The sequence below is a fragment of the Bombus vancouverensis genome, chromosome 11 (genome assembly GCF_051014615.1).
Source record: "Bombus vancouverensis nearcticus chromosome 11, iyBomVanc1_principal, whole genome shotgun sequence".
Lineage (NCBI taxonomy): Eukaryota > Metazoa > Arthropoda > Insecta > Hymenoptera > Apidae > Bombus > Bombus vancouverensis.
Window position 1 is genome coordinate 10,226,243 of NC_134921.1, and position 19,748 is coordinate 10,245,990.

Sequence of the window (19,748 nt, forward strand, 5' to 3'; positions counted from 1 at the left end):
ATACGCCCGTACGGAAATCCAATTAAATGAAATAATTCCAACTTTTTCACGTTTAAATTAAAACTTTCGAACGTAATTTATGCAGCGACCAGATACTTACATCGTGAGCTCTAAAGATATAAATATCTCGCGCGTTCGAATTACCTTTCGATTCGGTTTGAACCGATCGGAATAAAACAAGCGACACGTTTTTTAACTGAAATTTTCAGACGTTCGCGCTAGTTTCTCGAAGGCGCGAAAAAGTAATTTGGGCTTGGAGACGCAACGGAGGATTAAAAGATGACCGGTGAGATTAAATTCGATGCTTCTCGAGCGGAGACTAAAGGTGACTCGTGTAAAAGGTTGTACGGTCTTTGAGACTACGTAAGTGGAACCAGTCTGCATTTTGTTGCACACTCGTGGGACTCTCTGCCATATACCAAGCATCCTCTAAAAAGAGAAATAGGTTCTTTAAATTGAATCACGGACGTTAGGGAATTACGTGCTTCATTTTGCGTGTATTATGGAATTTACGAAACGACTAGTTAATAAAAATCCGATTACTCGCTGCGTTGATTATGCTAAAAGGACAGAAAATCCGGGCGTGAATAACGGAATAATTAACGAATCGTCGGAATCGTGTAACGCGATCATCGCCGATAAATACGCGAAACTGTCGTCCTACCAGCCTGTCGAAAATAATCGACGACACGAAGAAAACTGCCAACGCGTTATAATGGACATTACGTTTAATTGGAAAGAAGTATCGATCGAATATTAATCAACATTCGTTCGCCGAACGGACAAACGAATCGCTGAAATTTGGTACCAATTGTCTGCTCTCTTGTTCGAATCAGAATCATCGAATAAATGTACAATTAATATCTCACAATAATAAAACATCGCTCGAGGTAAGAGAAAATACAGAATTTCACTCGAAAGCATTAAAAAGCTTGCTTACGTACGCTATCCTTCATAAATATTTATTACTTTATCGCATTTCCAACATTACGATAGGAGAACGTGTAAAAATTCTGCTAAATTTAACTCTATTGCGAACCTTGAATTTTTATATATCGACGTCACTCTTACTTTGACAAATCTAACGTCTCGAGACAAACTTTCGCATAAAATCGAATCACAAGACATTCGTATCGATGACGATCGTATCGTACTTTTTCTGGAATTGGAAAAATCGTTTAACAATAGAGAAAACATGATCGCGCGTCGGAAACGACCACGGAACGCAGCAAGTTTACAGAGGTTTATTTCAAATATATTTTATATATTTCCATACGGTAATTTGGAAATATGGAAATATGCTTATGGACGGCAGTGCACATATTCGAGAGGCATCGTTCCTCTGTTATCTAACATTCAACCATGATGATAAAAATACATACAACGCCACGTTCTCGTGGCTTGATAAGTTCGATCGAGATAGTGGCGAACTGCGTGATAACGGAACAACGAGTTTTATTCAATCCCGTTTGAAAAATGTATTATAACGTAATAGTTTCTATTTCACAACCAGCGTTGATCTTCGATCTCGATCGCAACACCAACTAATCAGTTAAATGAATCACGATTGAAAGGATCCCTTTATCATCGTCTATTCTCCACGAGGAGGACGCAAAGTAGCTCGATAAAAAGGCCGATCTTTCAATAGGAATTTCAAAGTCCACCAATAATTTTAACCGACGAGTGTCTCCTCTCTCTCTCTCTCTCTCTATCTATCTCTTCCCCTCTTTCGTTCTTTCTCTCTTGCTGCTCTTCTAACAAAATACGTTCCTATCGAAAATTACACGCCATCGAACGTGTCCCGATCCTAGTCCTTAATGAATCATAATTTGCCGATCCGCTGGTTCTCTCTTTCTCTGTCTCGTCATTCTCTTGTGCGATGGCGGAACGCTTGGAAACCAGAGCCGTACAAAAGTACCAAGCCTCTGGCAATCGAGGCAGGAAAAAAGTCGTGGGAACCAGGCGGAAAGTGGGTGGACCGACTCGCAAATGCGATATCTTGCTAACGAGCCAGTAATGTGCGGCGAGTCGCGCCAATAATTTCAATTTACTGGCGTCGAAGGTAGTGCGCGGCTGGTGGTGGCTGGTCGATGGTACGTCTCAAAGGGCCACATACCCTAACTAGGAAGTGTTTTTTCATTTATCCTTTATTTTTCGAATCTTCATTCTTCTGTTCTTCTCTTTTCGGTGTACTTAAAAAAAGACAGCAGTGCCTTCTTGTAAATAATTATTTACCAACTAATAAATAGCAACGAGTCGATCAATTACAAGTTACAGGTGATAGACTTTTATCTTATAATTCTGTAATTTTGCACGAAACGTATTGGAAGATCTGAGTTTGTCTGACTAACAGACCTGCTGATATTTTGCCGGGAAATTTGTTGATGTTCGTAGCTTGTAACGCGTAAATCCTCGTTACTTATTAGTTAGACTAAGGCATGAAGAACCTGGTATTCAAGCTACAACTCTGATACTCGAAATGGTAAAAGGGAACATTCCCTGTTTGGTAGTACTAGCCTGCGAATAGTCAACGCAATCTCGCGTGCGGTAATTATCGCCAAGCAAGATAGATCGAACGTTTCAATTAGCGGTTATCAAGACCCGTTACATCCGATGCAAGATTTACGCTTGTCGATTAGGTTTCTGTACAATTGGAAATTGGAGATACCGTGGCAGAAATAAGCCTTGCCGAGTTTCCACGCATGAACTGAAAGCTCATAGCTGTTGAAGGGTTTGCAACAGCAACCAGATAGCTATTTAGCAGATAGATATTTAAATTCCATCTATTGGAAAGGAGAAGAAGATACAGGTTTCATGTTGGAAAGTGCAGAAGTTTATTATTACGAATATAGCGTTACATGGCCTAATAATCTGTTCTGGCGTTATACAGAAATTTGAACTTTTCTCATCCTTTCAAAAGCGTATCAACTGTTACAAGTTGAACATCATCGTACGTTGGTACTGTTTCATTTCAGCTGCTTCAATCGTATAATATTACACGTCAGTAGTACACCCACTGATCTCGCTTACTTAAACGCTCCAACGATCTCTTATATCCCTTTAGATCTTCTCTCATCGTTTCTCTCTTTTTCTTATTTTATTAGTTATCAATTCTTCGTATTTACGATTCTAGTTCGGTATTTAGTTAGTTTCATTAATTACAATACTACCCAGAATTACTACTATTTATCAGGTTTCTGGTAATTATGTTGAAGTGGTCACCACTTCTAAGAAAACTCTACATCTGGTCTTTTTAGTTTTCTCAAGCACTGAAACCATCGACAGCGTATAGACAAAAGACTGGGACGAATGCAGACCATAGACAGTAGACAGGCGACGATGGCTACGGGGTTTTCAGTTATAGGGTAACACTGCTGGCTGCACCAGCTCAAATTATATTCCTACTTGTACTTACACTTCTGTATTAAAGTATATTTTCTACCTTACAATTTATCCGCGCGTTTCTCTGTTTATACATCTAATAACCTCAACAAATTATAATTATTAATCGATTATTCTTTTAATCGCGTGTCAGTCTACTACGAATTTTTCATGACTTTGGCCTTCGGTTGATCTTCGTTGTTTACTCGGATCCCTGGAAAATGGCAATTGCACGATACGATAAATATTGTTGTTAAAAAAGATTGAACAGGAACTAAGAATATCGGAATATCTGACTTTCTCGGCAAAGAGCCCCTCGAGTCGTCGTTACACGAACCACGATAATCAGGCTACGCGAGAAACAACGAAATTAGGAGAATTTCAAGCTCGTTCGAAAATAAAACACCTGTAATAATAGCTTGCGTCGGTGAGATGTCAATGCCTCCGTATAATTATTCCAACGCGTAACACTCTCATAAGTATCCTCGAGATGGCTACGGCTATTAATAACCTTGCCACCAAGATTCACGTAACACGACTAACTATAGGCGCATTTAATAGAACGGTGATATCTTTCCGACCGAAAGCTCCTCTCCTGTTTCTTCGTCCCCTTTTCTTCCAACCGTGTCCCGAGGGCGCGGTTTGCACTTTTTAGCCGAATTTCCAGACCTCGGCGACACCGACCGCCGCCTCATTAAGGAGTGACGTATCGACCTGGGAAATCGGCGTTATTCTCTACGGTTCTTGCAGTAATCAGTGCGTGGCGTTATCGCGAGAACGAATCTACGCGCCATTACTCGCAAAATTCGCGCACCCCTCGAGACTCTTGTCGAATTTACCGAGCACACTCGAAAGATTGAATTCGTCGTACTTTACAGTCGGGACGCGTAACTTCGTAGCAAATTAATCCTTTAACATTCTGACTCTTTTAACGATTGATCGCGTTAAAGGTACAGGGATTTTGTTTTCGGTATATTCGAGGGATTATATTCTGCGAATGTAAAAGCACAGGTTGTGCATTTTTTACGCCGTTCAAAATGCTTTTATCTTTGATATTTAAAAATAGAGAGTCGTAGGAAGATGTACAATTCGATAAATCAATAATAACGCGATAACGATTATAACAAAAAGAGTAAAAGAGGTAACGATACAACGTACAAAAATAAAACTCTGAATTATCGGGAATAAGAGCCGATAAAAAAAAGAGGGGATTACTGAATATAATGATCATTAAAAAGTTGAACAGGTACACGAGAGATATCAACTTGAGCTTTGTGAACGATGTATCACACGTATATTTTACCCACCCGATACAACTATAAGGCGAAGCACGCGTCTTAATTTTTCTGTAAAATATTATAATTTCGTTTCGACAATGTCTCCGTATGTAGCTCCTTTTGCGGACGTCACGAACTTGAATAAATTCGACGTTTTAACATAGCCGTGTATCTAACGAACATGGGCGTTAAAGAGTTAAAAGAAGAAAATCGTTGTTTCAGCCTGTCTGAAGTTGCTCTTTTTTCCCAATTGTCTGTACACAGAGGCCAGCGGGTCCAAGTAATTTCGCTAAAGATAAACGAGAAGTCGTTTTTCGACGTACACGTGAAATTAATTTCCTAGCAGGTTGTTTGGCCATTTTACAGTCATCCTGTTTTCACATCCACCCTCGAAACTAGCACGAGGGCGGAATAAAAAGATTAGTGGGTGTACTAGTATCGATGGACCAAGTAGCCTTGTCATGCCACGTCCCCGGAGATTGACCATACCGGACGCCGTAAATAGAAAACGATGGATAGAGGTTGCTCTCGGTGAACAGGGGATACGGACCACCACCTATCTGCTCCGATAGGCAACGGTCGTTCCTCCTCGTGGAAGGAGGAGATGTCCGAAACGAATGAGTGAACGAAAATAAAAAAAAGAAAAAAATAAACGACATACAAAAACGAGTAAGAATGGGGAAAGGAGAGACAGGAAACGAAGAGAAAAAGGGGAGGTTAGAGGGAGAAAGGGAGAAAGGAAAACGTGACAGGGTGAAACGGTAGTCATGGTGTGTACATATGGAGCTCAAGGTTAAACCTTGACCCTCCTATTCTGAATTGGAAACTTACCACGCCCTAAAGATGAACCCTCGATCCCTTTCTTCCTTTTCCCAAATGCTTTAACCGCTTTTCTGATTTATCCAGACTCCTTGCAATTTCTTATCGCGCCGCGTCTGCTCGGAAAGGAATTCTTCGAAAGTTAGGAACTTCCGACGCTTAAGATTCTTAAGCACGCCTTAATCTGTATTTCTCTTTAGCGAAATACACGAGCTTCTTCGAGAAGTCCATTCGACGCGTATGCGGTTAGGCATTTGGCGAATTTGGTTGGACGAAACGAGGGAAAAAGAGTGGAAATTCAGGGTGCAAATAGAAGCAGAGTGAGAGGGGGAACGATGCGAACGCTAGACGCGCGGCGAGAAAAAAAGTTGCTTAATTATTCAGCGGGGGAAAGCGAATGGAAGATGCGCCGAAAGTTAAATAATTACATTTCCAGCAGCTGGCTGAAAAGCAGAATAGGTTAATTAAAATGAGCAGCATGCAACACCCGCCATACACCCGTGTGATATTCACGATCCGTTGAAACATTATGTAAATACGGTTAACGATCGTTTGTTCTCGGTTCTTCTCTTCTTTTCTTTTTTCATCTCATTCTTCCCGTTTTCGGCCTGCGATTCGCATGGTCCTTTTCACACCAATCTCGACGGTCGTAGATCTCTTCTTTTTCGCTTTTCTTTCCCGTCTTTCGAAACCTGTACGCGGAAGATTAAAAACCATCCTTTTCCCATTCGTGATTATTACAAAAGAGCACCGAGTAGCTTGAGCTTTTATATTATTCGGCCTGAAAATTCCGGTCTTATCTCGTCCACAATGTTTCACGGACGTCTCCTCCCGGCCCCTATCCTCTGCCATCGCCACCATTCTTTTCGACCCCGGCGATACGAGTATTCAACGCGTGCCGCGTGCTCTTGCAAATTTTCAATCGCATCAGTCATCGCGCGGTTTCGAATCGCTGCCGAGCATTATCTGTATCTGGGAAAAGCTCAAAGCGCCACCCACTCGCGTCGATCTGTCCTTTCAATTCGTGCTCTCGTACACGGTGCATTTAACCGGCTGCTATACGTACAACTCGCCATGTATTCTTTTTCGACGCTTACGAAAGGCTATTTACCGTTGAATAACTCGCCGTTTCTCGAATCTCGTATTTTTATTCTTGTTTCTCCTTGTTGCTTTTTTTCCTATTCTCCGTTTGAATTTAACAAACGACAGGACAGTGGTTTGGTCGAAAAACTCACAGACTTTTTTAACCTTTGCTCCAGCAAGTGCTGGATCGTTATAATCCAGCGCTTATATTAATCCGTCTGTTTATGTGGACGATACAAAATATAGTATTGCAAATATACGACTTGCTATAAATACACGCGGTTGTTTTTTAATACGATTCATGGCGCACCAACATCTTACACTCTCTTCGTATCAAGTTCAATAATTTGAACTTTTTTCAAATTTTGAAAAAGATATAAGTACCGTCCTAAGATTTTCGAGCTGTTTGATAAACATTCGCGTGTTTCCTCCAAGGAATAAATTATTTTATAAATCCTAGTACGAGTACGAGACATTTCAGAAAAATAAGACGAAAATTTAATATGAAAAATTATCTTCCATAATGTTCGCGTCGATGGTAGATCAGAGTGAACCGCAGTTCGAAAATTGAATGGACGAACCTTATTTCTCTAAATCTCGGCGTCCGATTCACACGGTATTAACCAGTGTCGTCTCTGGTACGTTTACAGATCCAGAAAACAGCTGGCCCGAGAGCGAAGGTCGCCGGCCATGGAATATAATTAGTCCGCACCACTTATGGAACGTCAGGCCAACTATGGGTACACTGTACGCTGAAACGCTCACGCTAGTCGTCACGAGATCTACTTGGAAATCGGCCTTTGTCCAACACGTGTGCCCACGGACAGTTTAGTTTCCTTCTTAAAGCGACTCCTTCGTTCTATCGTTTGGACCATATGTCACGAAAGGAACGTCAGGAAATAACCTGCGCATTGATGGTCAGTATCGGCAAATATTTCAAGGGTAACCAACTTTTTTTCCAGGAACTTCCATGGACTTGCTCTATTCCTTTAAAGGATCCTTAATCGGGTCGATTGTTCGACGAAGCCTTGGACGAGCCTTTGGATTTTCCAAATAGCAGATAACCGATGCCAGAGTACATAGTAATTACGACAGCTGTAATTGCCGGTGTATTAGCCGTTGCAAATGTCGAACCTGCCAACCACAAGGTTTCCCTCGTAAACCTGGGGGAAGAAGATCGTCCAATTAACTGTCTCGTTTAATTGAATCTTATTTCCTTTTCGCTTGGTCCAGTTCCATCGGGGCTTCCGCGCTTAATCGCGCAAGCCGAACGCAATGCCTAGAAGAACAACCACGGACAAAAGTAATTTCAGCCTGCTCCTGGTAAATCACGGGACAATTTATTGTACGATAGAAAAGACAGAGTTAAATGGAGCAGCATTTTTGTGGTAGTCGTTGGTACTTCAGCCTTCGACAGCTCGCAAATTGTCGTCGAGAGCCGCTCGAATTTTGTGAAAACGGACCATACCACGTTTAAATGCCCGTCCAGACACGGGGCATTCTTTCGAATTTTTCAGACAATTCGTTTTGCGGCGGATGCCACGAGGGAGAGAACAGCAAGCAGAAACGAAGTAGAGGAGTTTCAGGAACCAAGGGGATGCGGGGAGCAATTCCCCGGGACGAGTCGAGGTGGAGGTGCAGGTATTCTTTTTAAGGCGGAACACTTTACCGTTGCTCGTTCCACGCTGGTAATGGAGAATCTCCCAGCCACCCCAAGGAATTAATTCGGGGCTAACGCCGAGACACTCCCCGATATCGAGTCACTTCGTTCCACGGGCCAATGTTAGTATCTGCTTACCACCCTCTCGGTTAGCTTTTCACCGTACTTAGCCATTTCGACTCCTTCTTTTCTCTTCTTGTTCAGCGAAACGATTTCTAATTTGTCCTCTAATTTGTCCAAGATCCTCGAATTCGTTTTACTGGGTCACTTGAAAAAAAGGAAAGAAAAAGGATAGAGAAAAAAAAAAGGAAGGTAAAATGTTCTCTGTATCTTTTTCCGCCTCTTACGCCCACTGGCTGCATCTGCGTACGTATTGGTCGGATATTTGGCTGCGATTTTTGCCATCAATTGTGCGCTTAAGCAGTCGTAGTAGCCCTTTATTGCCAGGCTCGCGGTCTCCAAGATGAAAAGCGAACTCCTGGCGAGCTTCCACCAGAATTAAGAGACACTCGAGGCGCTTTTTAATTAGCACGAAAGGACATCATCGGGAAGAGACAGAGCTTCGGTCTAAATACGTAATTAAAGCCGTGAATGGGGTAGTTACAGTAACTGCGTGGAACGTCATCGACTGCCAGTGAAATCGGCCGGAAAACGCACTCCTTCGGAAGCGTGCTGGAGCAATTCCTCTTCCCACATCCTCTCAAAAACTCATTCTCATAACTTTATCGATATTTACGCGTGTAGCTTCTTCGTCGTAAATGCAAATCTTTCAGAAATTTGTTTACATTCTCGCATCGAGGAAGCATCACGGTGGCATCCCTCTTTCACGATACAAAGCGCGCGTTATTCGCCGCTTCGCATTTCTCTAAAATTCTTCCAGCGTAAGTAACATCCCTGCCCTTCAAAAAATTCGGAAAATTCCGCAAGAAAATCAGAAACTGCCATTCGAAAACTTCCCGCCACCCCCTAACTTTACCTACGCCTACTTTATGCGTGAAATTTATTTCATAGACGCAAATCTTGTAGATTCTCGTACGAAGGAGAAATCACGTCAGGATTTTCTTCACTATGCGAAGCACGTGTCGTTCGCCGCAGAATCTGCTTCTCTATGGAATTCTTCGAGTATAATCTCTCCCCTTCTGACGAAAATTCGGAAGATTCCGAAGAAAAGCGAAAAATCGAAATTCGAAAGCCTGGTGTTTGAGTAACTACACACAGGATGCCTTTGAAAGCATCTTCGGGCGCACGAAGCGCGCGCGAAAGAGATGAACGAGATCGGGGCGCGAGGTCGAGGGAGGCTGGCACAGCTTGAAAGGGAGGGGGAGAACCCGAGGGCCGAGAAAGAGAGGGAAATTCAAAGATGGCGCCACGCGTATGCCCGACAGAGATAAAGCACAGGGGTTAAAGAAAGACGTGCACTTTCGTTGGCTTCCCCTCTCACAGCGACGAAGAGTGACCGGGCCGAAAAGTCCGAATCCGATCGTGGAACGGCTCAGTAGTGCGCGAGACACATTTCCCGACGCGTGTTCGTCGCTCGTATCGATATCTCTCGATGATTCACGAGCGTTGCGGCGAGAATACGCGGCGACCAATCCCCAGTTCCGTTACATCAGCATCCGACTACGTGGGTCCTCGACGATTGGCTCTCTCTGCGCTGCGCTCGAGTATCTCTCTCTAGCAACCAGAAAGGGAGAAAAAGAGATGCACTCGTATATTTTATACTCGCGATTCTGGCTTATTCTCGTACGAGATACAGCGTGATCCGTTCGCTGAAGAATCGTGCGTGCTTTTCGTGTGAAACGAGAAATTACGAGCTTTCGACGAAGAGGAAACGTTAGCGAGAATTCAACCAACAGCCGAGCGACAGAGAAAGGGAAGAGAGGGAGAGCAGAGCAGAGCAGAGTAAGAGGGTATTTTGGACGCAGATCGATCGGTCGCGGCCGCTCTCCGGTTCGCGCCATGTGACCGGTCAAAGACCAGTCTGCATAGGAAAAGAGGTTAGAAAACTTATCCGTTGTCTTTGCGCGTACGGTGGCCGCGTGGTGTTACGTCCGTTCGTTAATCGAGAAAATGAGAGGTGTCGAGTAGCTTGACGTTGTCAGTAACGCGCGAGCCAGTGAAAGATTCGCTTGTTTTTCATAAAGTGTGCATCGGTCGCCTTAGTTGTTCTAGTGGCGGTGTTCGAAGAGCGCGGTCGCGAGGGAAAAGAGAGCAGCGGAGTTTGCTACGAGAGTGTGTAGTTGTCTCGGGTCAGATGTAAAAATAAAAGGAAGCAGACGTGTCTCAAGGCTATCGCGCCGCATATTGTCTCGCCAGGAGCGTAAAATCACGCGAGAGTCTCCCTGCATGCCGTTTATTTCATTCCGCCGATATCCTCCGATGTAAGCGCGCGCATCCTCTTATCATCTCTTCGCTCGTATACTTGCACGGTTTACACGCGAGAGTGTTACTAATATAACCCGCTTTCCGAGTGGAGCTTTTGTTCAGTGTCACGAATTTATTCTTCGTCGCTTGAAAAAAATCGCGCGCTTTAGGAAGGAAATAAATTAGATCACGGTAGTTTAAGCAATTAAATGTCAGCTGAATATAATGCAAAGCGTATAACGTGTATATATAGGATTATAATATTAATTCCTCTTGTTTTTATATTTGTTACTGTAAAAAATACAAAAAACAGGACGAATTTATGTTACAACCTAGTAGTATAATACAATCTAAGGATTAATTCCATCGTTGATATATTGGGAACAACGAAACGTATTTTTCGTTTGTTTCGTTTTCGATCTCTTCTCTCGCGGTATCTCGATTCCGGTGAGACAAAAAGAACGCGGCTTGGAACAAATTCGTTCGTGCGTGAAATTCTACGAGGTTCGTTCCGAGAAAGAAATCAGCTCCAAGAAAAATAAATAAACGTGTGTTGCTTCCCTGCATACGTTCGATACATCGTTAGCACTTTTTCGAGGTTCGTTTGTGACAAAACTTCACTATCGTATACATATATAGCAAATATTTATGTATTTAACCGCTTTAGGGCCGATAGTCAGTAAAATTCGTTTCGGAAAGATAGTACGATCTACCAAGATCTATCTCTTCATGGAATCATAAACTTTGAAAAGCACGTGTGCTCGGGCCACGTGTTCTGTAACGTTACGAAAGAATTTTCTCTGGGGTTTTGAATCTTCCTTTATTCTTTTTTGTCCGTAATACTCATTCTTGCGTTTTGTTAATAGCAAGCGAGACACGAATAGTTTATTTCTTTTCACTCGATTAGGAAGATGTTAAAACATTTTCTTTCTGGCTTCAAGTTTTTTTTTTTTTTTATAAATGATATTGTTAGAAAATTAATTTATGGAACACTGTTACGTACACTAAAATAGTAAATGGCATTTCTTGAACGATTAAAATATCAAGCCAGCGTTAGGAGCTATATGTATATGGCGTGTATAGGCAGATAACGTGTGCTTATCTAGAAAAGCAGAATTCGTCTGCCAAAACCTTGAGCATTTCCGATTAACCTCTATTTATTTATTAGAGATTTATTAAAGCTTGCTGAATTATGATTCCTTCTTATTTTTCCAAGAAGAATCAGAATATATAACGTGACGTAGTAAAAATTATTCTTCTTTTCTTCTCACAGTTACCATTCAGTTGACAAATTTCTCGGAGAACGCATCTGTATTAAAGAGAAAATTCAACATACGCGTTAGTACTCCGCGAGAGGTTGAAATATTTGCGATAGAATTGCGACAGTCATTGAAGTCAGCGAGGAAATTGAAGCCCAGCGGAGACAGATAAGTGGGTCGCATTCGCTTCTGACTGCTGATTTCTGAATTCACTGTCGCTGTTGCGAATCGACGTCAATGAGATCGATATCAATTAAGCCACGGGCCGTTGATCGCTGGAAACCCCATAAATGGCAATCTGCTTACACCGGTATTTCCTGAGAATGTCTAACACACACTGACCAAGTGTGTTTAAACATAATCCATATATTTCCTTCACATTTTACTTTAAAAAAAAAAAAAAGAGAAAAGGGAGAAGAAAAAATGAAATTTGAACTCTTACTTCATTTACTTTGTTTTATTTCATTTCAAAAATTAATGTAGCGTGTTTGAAGACGTTATGTGATCTTTTTAAAGACTATTGGCACATAGCGCGTAGAATTAAGTACGCCAAGCTATCTGGAAATTACGTTTCTTTCATTTCCCCATGGAAACATGGTGTTCGCGGAAATCATGATCTGTATCAACGATTCCCCGCGGGCATCGAAAACGAAAGAAACTGGTCAGTCTGGACCAAGGTTAGAAGATTGCTCGTGTTGTATAATAGCCACGCGAGCTTGATTCAGGGCCGTAAAACTCGGGAACTCGCGAGGGGAGATGTGGTCTATTTCTGTGCGCGCGTTGAAAGCGGGAAACGTAGAAGCTTAAGAACGACATGCCTAGTTGGAACCATAAGTGACACACTCTTTTTATCTTTTAATCGTCGAGTCAAACAAACTTTCCAGATAAAATACTTGTTAATTCCTACCATCGAACCAACCAATTATCGATACTGCTTGTATCTTGTATAATTCATGTTTCTTTCCAAAAAGATTTATCCAGATAGATAGTAACATCGTCATTTTTGTTCTTAATATGCTTCCAAAGTTTGAAATGAAGTTCAGGTTCTTTCAACTATCGCTTGACTTGAAAAAGAGAACATTGTTACATTATATTTCTAATTATAATTTACATGTACACGCAAGACGTTTTATTTTCCATTAAGTATACTCTGGAGAAATCAAGTTACTCGAATTAGTAGTAACTTGATTGATCTGAACGAGATCTAAGAATCATTACAAATTTTACAAATTTTCATTGATCTACCGGTTACCGATATTTATCGAAATATTGCATTAACAAAATTTACTTTCTTTCGTTTCGCTATCGATATTCACGAACTGTCGTTCTTTTTCCCCCCCTCTCGCGTTCATTCTCAATGTGTGTCCCTTAGTTTACTTTTTCCTGCATCTCCAGATGCAACCGGAGAATCCTGCAGCTTTTTCATAAGCGATAAGGTTCTCATTGGAATACGAAGAGAAGATACGTTTTGCCTAACTCGCTCGCCTCGGTTATCGAAGAACCGGCTTATCGACGTAGCAGAGCCGTTGGTATTTGCCGAGTATAACCGATAATTCAGTTACATTTCACTTGGCCCGTTGTGTTCTGGACACGTGAGTCATCGGTGTGACTCAAGGGGACGGAAATCTTGTTTGTCGAAAAAGCACAGGCTTTTTTCATCGTGTTTCACGACTTCGATATCTCTGTTTGACCGTTGTGTCGTATTCCGCCGAAAGAGAGACACAGACAAACTCGCTGACAAAATACCAGATCGGTGACGAACTAAGTCGGCACATTCTACATAATCAAAGGATAAACATAAATTTCTCTGTTGATTAGATAAAGTTACGCGACAATATGCGTTCGTCATTCAGAATGTCAGGAGACCATCAATTACTTACTTCTATCAATGTCTGCCATTCATTGGATTCTTTTTGAGAAAAGGGGAATGGTTATAGCAATATATATAGAATGAAACTGATGTAACCAGAGGGTAAGTGACGATAGGAATATGCTCGAGGAGCATATAAAAGAATATTCTTTTTTAGAATTTACAGGAAATCACGAGAAGATTGGATACCAGGCGGCAAAGGAAGTTTTCGGTAGCCTCGTGTCGAGGCGTTTCGTGCCCAAAGCCCCTTATCATTCTCCTGTCCGGTGTAGAATTGTTAGACGACTGGACGGAGAACTGATAAGGGCCCGAGGGTCACAGAATCATCGTGAGATTTCTTGCAACGCTAAATGTGGATGAAAACCTGTGGAATCAATTGGGAAAACTTCATAATTTAAATTTTGTATAATTTTTCCTCGATGAACAGTAAAGTTTGACACATTTTTAATAAAATTGAACTGCTGATTAGAAAATTTAGGCGTCATTTTGTGTGAAAAAACAAATGTAAAGGAAAGGGAAAAATTGTCAACATTTTTGTAAAAGAAAAAAATATTTAAGAAACATTATTCTGTGTAAGTAGCAGATGTTAAAATTAATTCCGCACATTTACATGTAATCGATTGTCGTCTGTATGCGTTAAGTCAAAACCTTTCCCTGGCTTCCTACGTTTTCCAGGTATTTTGGCATAGAAAACCACTTGTATCTCAACGTTGATAGCTATGTCGGAGAATGAGATGTATTTTGTGAATAAACGTCTAAGTTATGTAAAAAGGCACGAAATTAATTTATAAGACTAATGTGTTATATATTCATCTTTTTACATCTATGTCATGTAAACAATAGATAAATGTAGGTATATGTATTTTTGCTTTTTTATTAACAAGCGATAAATAATTCATATACATATATTTTCGGATTAACCGGCAGGAAGGGAATAGGAAACCTACTGTATAATAAATGTTTATAAAATTTATTCAATAAAATTATATAATCATTAATTAATATATTTTTCTAGAATGATGGAACCAGGTAAAACAAAGTGGATAAAAAACATTACCAGAAAAAATACTCTATTTATTATAATAGATAAATACTTGTATGATTTCTTTCACAGACGCACCCGCAGATATACACGCGACAGGCACTGTGTGAAAATTTCCGGGATGATACTCTTACCCTACCTATTATGAAATAATAGTATCAATGCAGCACCTCTGTTCTCTCCTCTCTTGTTTGCTGATTTAAACCTAAATGAGTTCAAACATATCGCGTGAATAAAAGAGAATCGTTACGCCTTGTAGTATGAAACCCGCCGAACTCCTGTCAACCGCAACGCGCGAAATTTGAAACAGTCGTAACCCAATTACGAATTACGGCGTGCTCGTAATTCTACGCCAATTCCTCACGGAGAATTAGTATAACTGAAATTGTTTAACGACTATTTACGATACTTGTCTTTTATACCTTTGAGCAAAATTTTAAAGTGTCCGATAAATTACATTCACGGTTCATTAGTCTTTGACGCGCTCTGATCAATCTCGTAATTAGGGTTAATTTGAATTATTTGCCTAGTAGGATTCTCCACTTTCTTCATAGGATTTTGTACAATAAAAATTTGCTTCGTTTCTTCCTTTTCTGTTAATAGTTGACCGACACCCATAATTTTTAAAGTAGGTACTGTTTTTATTAACGTAGCATTAGGAATTGATAAATTTGTATTGCAATCTACTTTTGGAAATATTATAGGGTTTTTCGAGACTGCCAGAGATAATTTTTTCTTCGGTGTAATAGGCACTTCCATGGAAGAGAAGGTCGTCCTTTTTATCGCAGATGCTACTGGAACTGGGTTTGTTATAGTATCAGAATTTACGGATATTATTTTTGGACCAAGTATTATACCATTTCCTGTAAATAACATGAAAAGATAAAATAAAAAATAAAACAAATAGTGAGTAATTATTTTCATATTATTCTATTACCTTTTTGCATCGCCTTTGTAATTGGACAGTCTTTGTGAGCCAATAGAAGCGTTTTTAATTTAGCAACCTCCGTTCGTAGAACTTTGATTTCCATTTTTAGAGCCACGTTGGTCTCATTCACATTGGTAACCGTCCTTTCCAGCTGCTGTATCCACGCTTTTCTTTTAGCTCTTGCCCTCATCGCGCTAGCACGATTACGTTCGAGAATTTCTTTCTTTTTCAATTGATCTTCTACCGTTTTATTTCTATTCTTTTTTGAATTATTTAACTCATCTTTCGAGAAATTGCTATTCGGTTTTAAATTTTGTGAACTTTTCGTTAGTGTTTGTTTTAATTTCTATAATTATACGAAAAATATTATTTTCCAAAAGCGAGATAACTAAAATATTTTATTGAAGTATATCCTAAATATATTAAAATACCATTTTCGCTAAAGATAGTGTAGAAACCGTTGGATTCTTGGACTCTAATCTTGTATTACATTGCAAAAGTGGTTCCGTCTTTATGACAACCGTTTGTTGCTTCAATGACTGCACGTTTGTTGTACCAACAGAATCGCAAACAGGAATTGCTGAGAGTTGCATTAATTTTCCATCTGCCGTTTTTAGTAGTAGTTGTACCTCCTCGCCGTTAATCAATCTTTACAAGAATATATTTTTTATTCATTTGTGCAAGAACATTCAAATTTTGGATGAAAAGAAGATTTAAAAATTACTCACAATTGTGGACTAGGTTGTTCTTGTAAAACTTTCGGCATTATTGGCGTTTGTGTAACTTGATCGATAACATTTTCTGTTAAGGTCACATTTCGTTCAATGGTTAACTTTTCCTTCATTAAGTTCTGTTCATCCGTTTCAGTGAGTTTTACTGTACTGCAAACTTCAGTATGAATGGTAGTTTTTTCTTCTGTGCTCTTTTCAGTGATCGAGATGCTTCCACATTCTTGCACTGAATTTTCTGACAACATTTGACTGCTAGTAGACAGCACGTCGGCTATGTGAGGAAATATGTGCGGTGTATGCAAAGTATCATCCGTAATTCCAGCCTAGAGACATACTTGTAATATGAGATATTGAAATTTATTTTAATTTCATCATTTACCTCTGGTACTGCCAGCGTGCCAGTGTTCCCAGACTCCACTGCCCTCCTAAAAGTTTCTTCGAAAGGATTTACATTTTGTAAATCTTGGAATAGGCCAACTTCCTCACAGTTTCGAATGAAACGTGTTGGCGTTGGTGTTTGATCTGCTGCAAAATGTATAGACATCTCTTATTTACTTGTCTCTATGTTTGAAATATAATTCAATGATTAAACTTATTTCAATTGCAACCTACCAACAAAACTGCCATTCTTGGAACTATTTCCAAGATTTAACATCATATCATGTTTCTTCTTATGAACTGATAACTGGTCCTCGTTTGCAAAACTCTGTAGAATAAGTGGAATATGATTAAATGATATATTCAAGCAATCAGAAATTCTTGTTCTTCTTTTAATACAAGGAAGAATTACAAATTTATAATGAAATATAATCATAAACAAAATGTTTACTACTTTTAACATAAATATATAAATATCTTCATTACCATATTGCAACCGGATGAGGAGCAAGCAAAAATTTTCTCATTGTGTGCCATTATTAATCACTATTTTATGGCAACGGTTCACAGGTGGTACGATATAACAGAAAAATGAAGCCTAGAAGGTTGTGACACGGCACGATTCGCCAGAAGGCACCATTCTTTTGGACACTTTTATATAGATCATACATATTTTTGCTTAGTGTTGGTTCTTTTATACTTTCCAAGTCATTCAGAACCAAATACGTGGAAAAGAACAATACACACAGTTTCCAAAAATGTTTTGACACAACGACTCATATCAGCTGTTTCAAAGTTAGATGAACAGTCTTTCATTATAAAAAGATAGAGCGGCAGATGGTAGGTTGCATAATTTGTATCTAGGGACATTTTACTACTTGCTTGCAGAGATGAATAAGGAGGTTGCTAATGGCATGAGAGAAATTCAACTAAAAGTACTCTCCACGTATTACCGTCTCTTGGGTTAAACGATGGTTTTCGATCAAACTATACACACATTTTTTCTCCGATGATTTTAGTGGAAGTAACATGCGAATACACGAAGAAGGGTGGAAATAGATGTGCGTACTGGGTCTACGGAAAGTAGACGCTTAATGACGATTTGAAAACGAATAACATTTTGATCGCCAGTTTTACAAAAGCAGAGTTGTTTAGCTCCATCAAGCAACGGAATCAAATTCTGATAAAATTACGCAATTACGTAAATTACTATACAGAGAATCATGAACTCATTGTAAAATTGTACGATTATCGTAAATTTGCAAATTGCAGTCAATAAATCAATCTTATTTTGCAAATGAACAAAGCGTTTAATTGTTGAAAATCCTTGCAGCATCCACCATACTCAAACATTATCGTTTTCTCTTTCCATCGCCGTTCGTATCCACTTACACAATAACATATGACTTGTGTACTCTATCTTTGTCTATGATCTTTATATTTCTACGATTACTTTTAAATCATGTTTGATTTCTTTGTGGTTCCAAAGTGAGTCTAGTGTTATTTGTGGTGCATAGGTTGGTGATCTTTTTTAGTTAACTATCATGCTGTGTTGTGGTTATGTATTTACATTTAACAATATTATGAATGAAAAATACAATGTAAAAGAAACGTGTTAAACAAACTGGAGATATTACAATACCAAATATATTAGAATTTTGAACGGAGGTGCTATTTTTTAAATACCGAGGCAATATTCACAATCAGAAAGAAGTTTGAGGTTAAAAAATTTAGAACATAACATTTTTTAAAGCAAATACGATCAAATATTTTTTAACGGAGTAGGGCCTGTATAACCGTTGTGAAGATGCAAGTGTGTAGGAGAATCTCAACATTATTGTTGTCACGTAAGTTTTACTACAATTATTTCCTTCCTAAAATATTTCGTTTTTACTAATTTGCATTATTTTATAGCACATTGTGTGTTTAAGTCGGTACCAGCAGCCGGAGTAAAATCTTGTGCATTACCAACTGACTTTAGTGGTATTTGAAATGATTAATTTGTTATAAAATAGAACAAAAAATATGTGTATACATATTATTAATAAATAATTATCCTTCATAGATGTTGAATTTCCTAGTCGTATGAAGCTCAAAGTTATGCCAAAAGTACCTCAGTATCCACCTCAAATACGCCCTTATAAAACACAAAAAAGATTGAGGCTAATGCGAGGTCCAGAAGAATATCATAATACCCTTTTACACAGACAATATGGCATAATAGTAAACGAATAAACAGTAAAATTGAAAGACTATATATGTGTTTGATTAAACATAAAGATGTGAATTTTTTTCAGGCAACAGGTGGTGGCAGACTGAAATATAACAATTTTGAAATGATCCGTATGACAATTTTGAGAAATGTAGATTACAGTAAAGTATTTGCAATTTGGAGAGTACCTGCTCCTTGGCAACCTATTACTAAGAAGGTAATGGATATGAAATAACATTCGAAGATGCTAATTTTAACTTATACATAATATAGGGCCATGGATTACGGATGGGTGCTGGTAAAGGAAGTATAGATCATTATGCTACTCCAGTAAAAGCAGGACAAGTTATTATAGAAGTTGGAGGAGAGGTTGAATATTTTGAGGTATTGACAAAATTTTATTGTAACCTTTCGACCTGTTATCGACCTGTTAATATTTTGACATAGCACGCGATATTACAAATGACCTTTTTAGGTTAAACGCGTTTTAAAAAATATTGCGAAAAGATTGCCATGTACTGCTATGGCAGTTAATCAAGAAATTATGGACAAAATGGCAGAGAACAAGGAAAAAATGAAAAAAGAAAATCTAAACCCATGGACTTGGAAATATATCATTCAGAATAATATGCTTGGTTGTCATAAATGGATCTCAAAATATGACAAGCGATGGTTCAACGAGTATGTTTAATTTAAGATCTATATAGCTGTAAATATACACTGCTTAAAACACTCAAATGTCTT

At 39.2% G+C, this 19,748-nt stretch overlaps 2 protein-coding genes and 1 long non-coding RNA gene across 8 annotated transcripts in view; 2 read left to right on the forward strand and 1 right to left on the reverse strand.

Annotated features, from left to right (window-relative positions):
• Positions 1–14,623, forward strand: part of LOC117154787 (uncharacterized) — a 74,792-nt gene extending 60,169 nt beyond the window's left edge. For 4 of the 5 annotated variants that reach the window (XR_013059563.1, XR_004463832.2, XR_013059564.1 and 1 more), the window contains one exon: positions 7,211–10,915. This is a non-coding gene — a long non-coding RNA (uncharacterized LOC117154787). Of the gene's footprint in view, positions 1–7,210; positions 10,916–11,857 lie in introns of those variants that run through there. The other variant, XR_013059565.1, reaches the window with a different exon arrangement.
• A 143-nt stretch (positions 14,624–14,766) lies between these two features.
• Atf-2 (Activating transcription factor-2) lies at positions 14,767–17,620 on the reverse strand. 2 transcript variants are annotated; one of them, XM_033330050.2, is made up of 7 exons: positions 17,279–17,620; positions 17,027–17,120; positions 16,794–16,936; positions 16,412–16,737; positions 16,115–16,331; positions 15,693–16,029; positions 14,767–15,618 (listed from the first exon to the last, which is right to left on the reverse strand). In XM_033330050.2, exons 1-7 carry the CDS (start codon positions 17,327–17,329, stop codon positions 15,215–15,217), a joined length of 1,572 nt encoding a protein of 523 aa, XP_033185941.1. In that variant the 5' UTR covers positions 17,330–17,620; the 3' UTR covers positions 14,767–15,214. The 2 variants fall into 2 exon arrangements, with proteins under 2 accessions (XP_033185941.1, XP_033185940.1); XM_033330049.2 differs by having other exon boundaries at positions 16,794–16,939; positions 17,279–17,619.
• Positions 17,621–18,300: 680 nt separating this feature from the next.
• On the forward strand, positions 18,301–19,736 carry LOC117154782 (mitochondrial ribosomal protein L16). Its single transcript, XM_033330051.2, has 6 exons — positions 18,301–18,639; positions 18,707–18,775; positions 18,858–19,015; positions 19,090–19,221; positions 19,278–19,388; positions 19,480–19,736. Exons 1-6 carry the CDS (start codon positions 18,600–18,602, stop codon positions 19,693–19,695), a joined length of 726 nt encoding a protein of 241 aa, XP_033185942.1. The 5' UTR covers positions 18,301–18,599; the 3' UTR covers positions 19,696–19,736.
• The last annotated feature ends 12 nt before the right edge of the window (positions 19,737–19,748 follow it).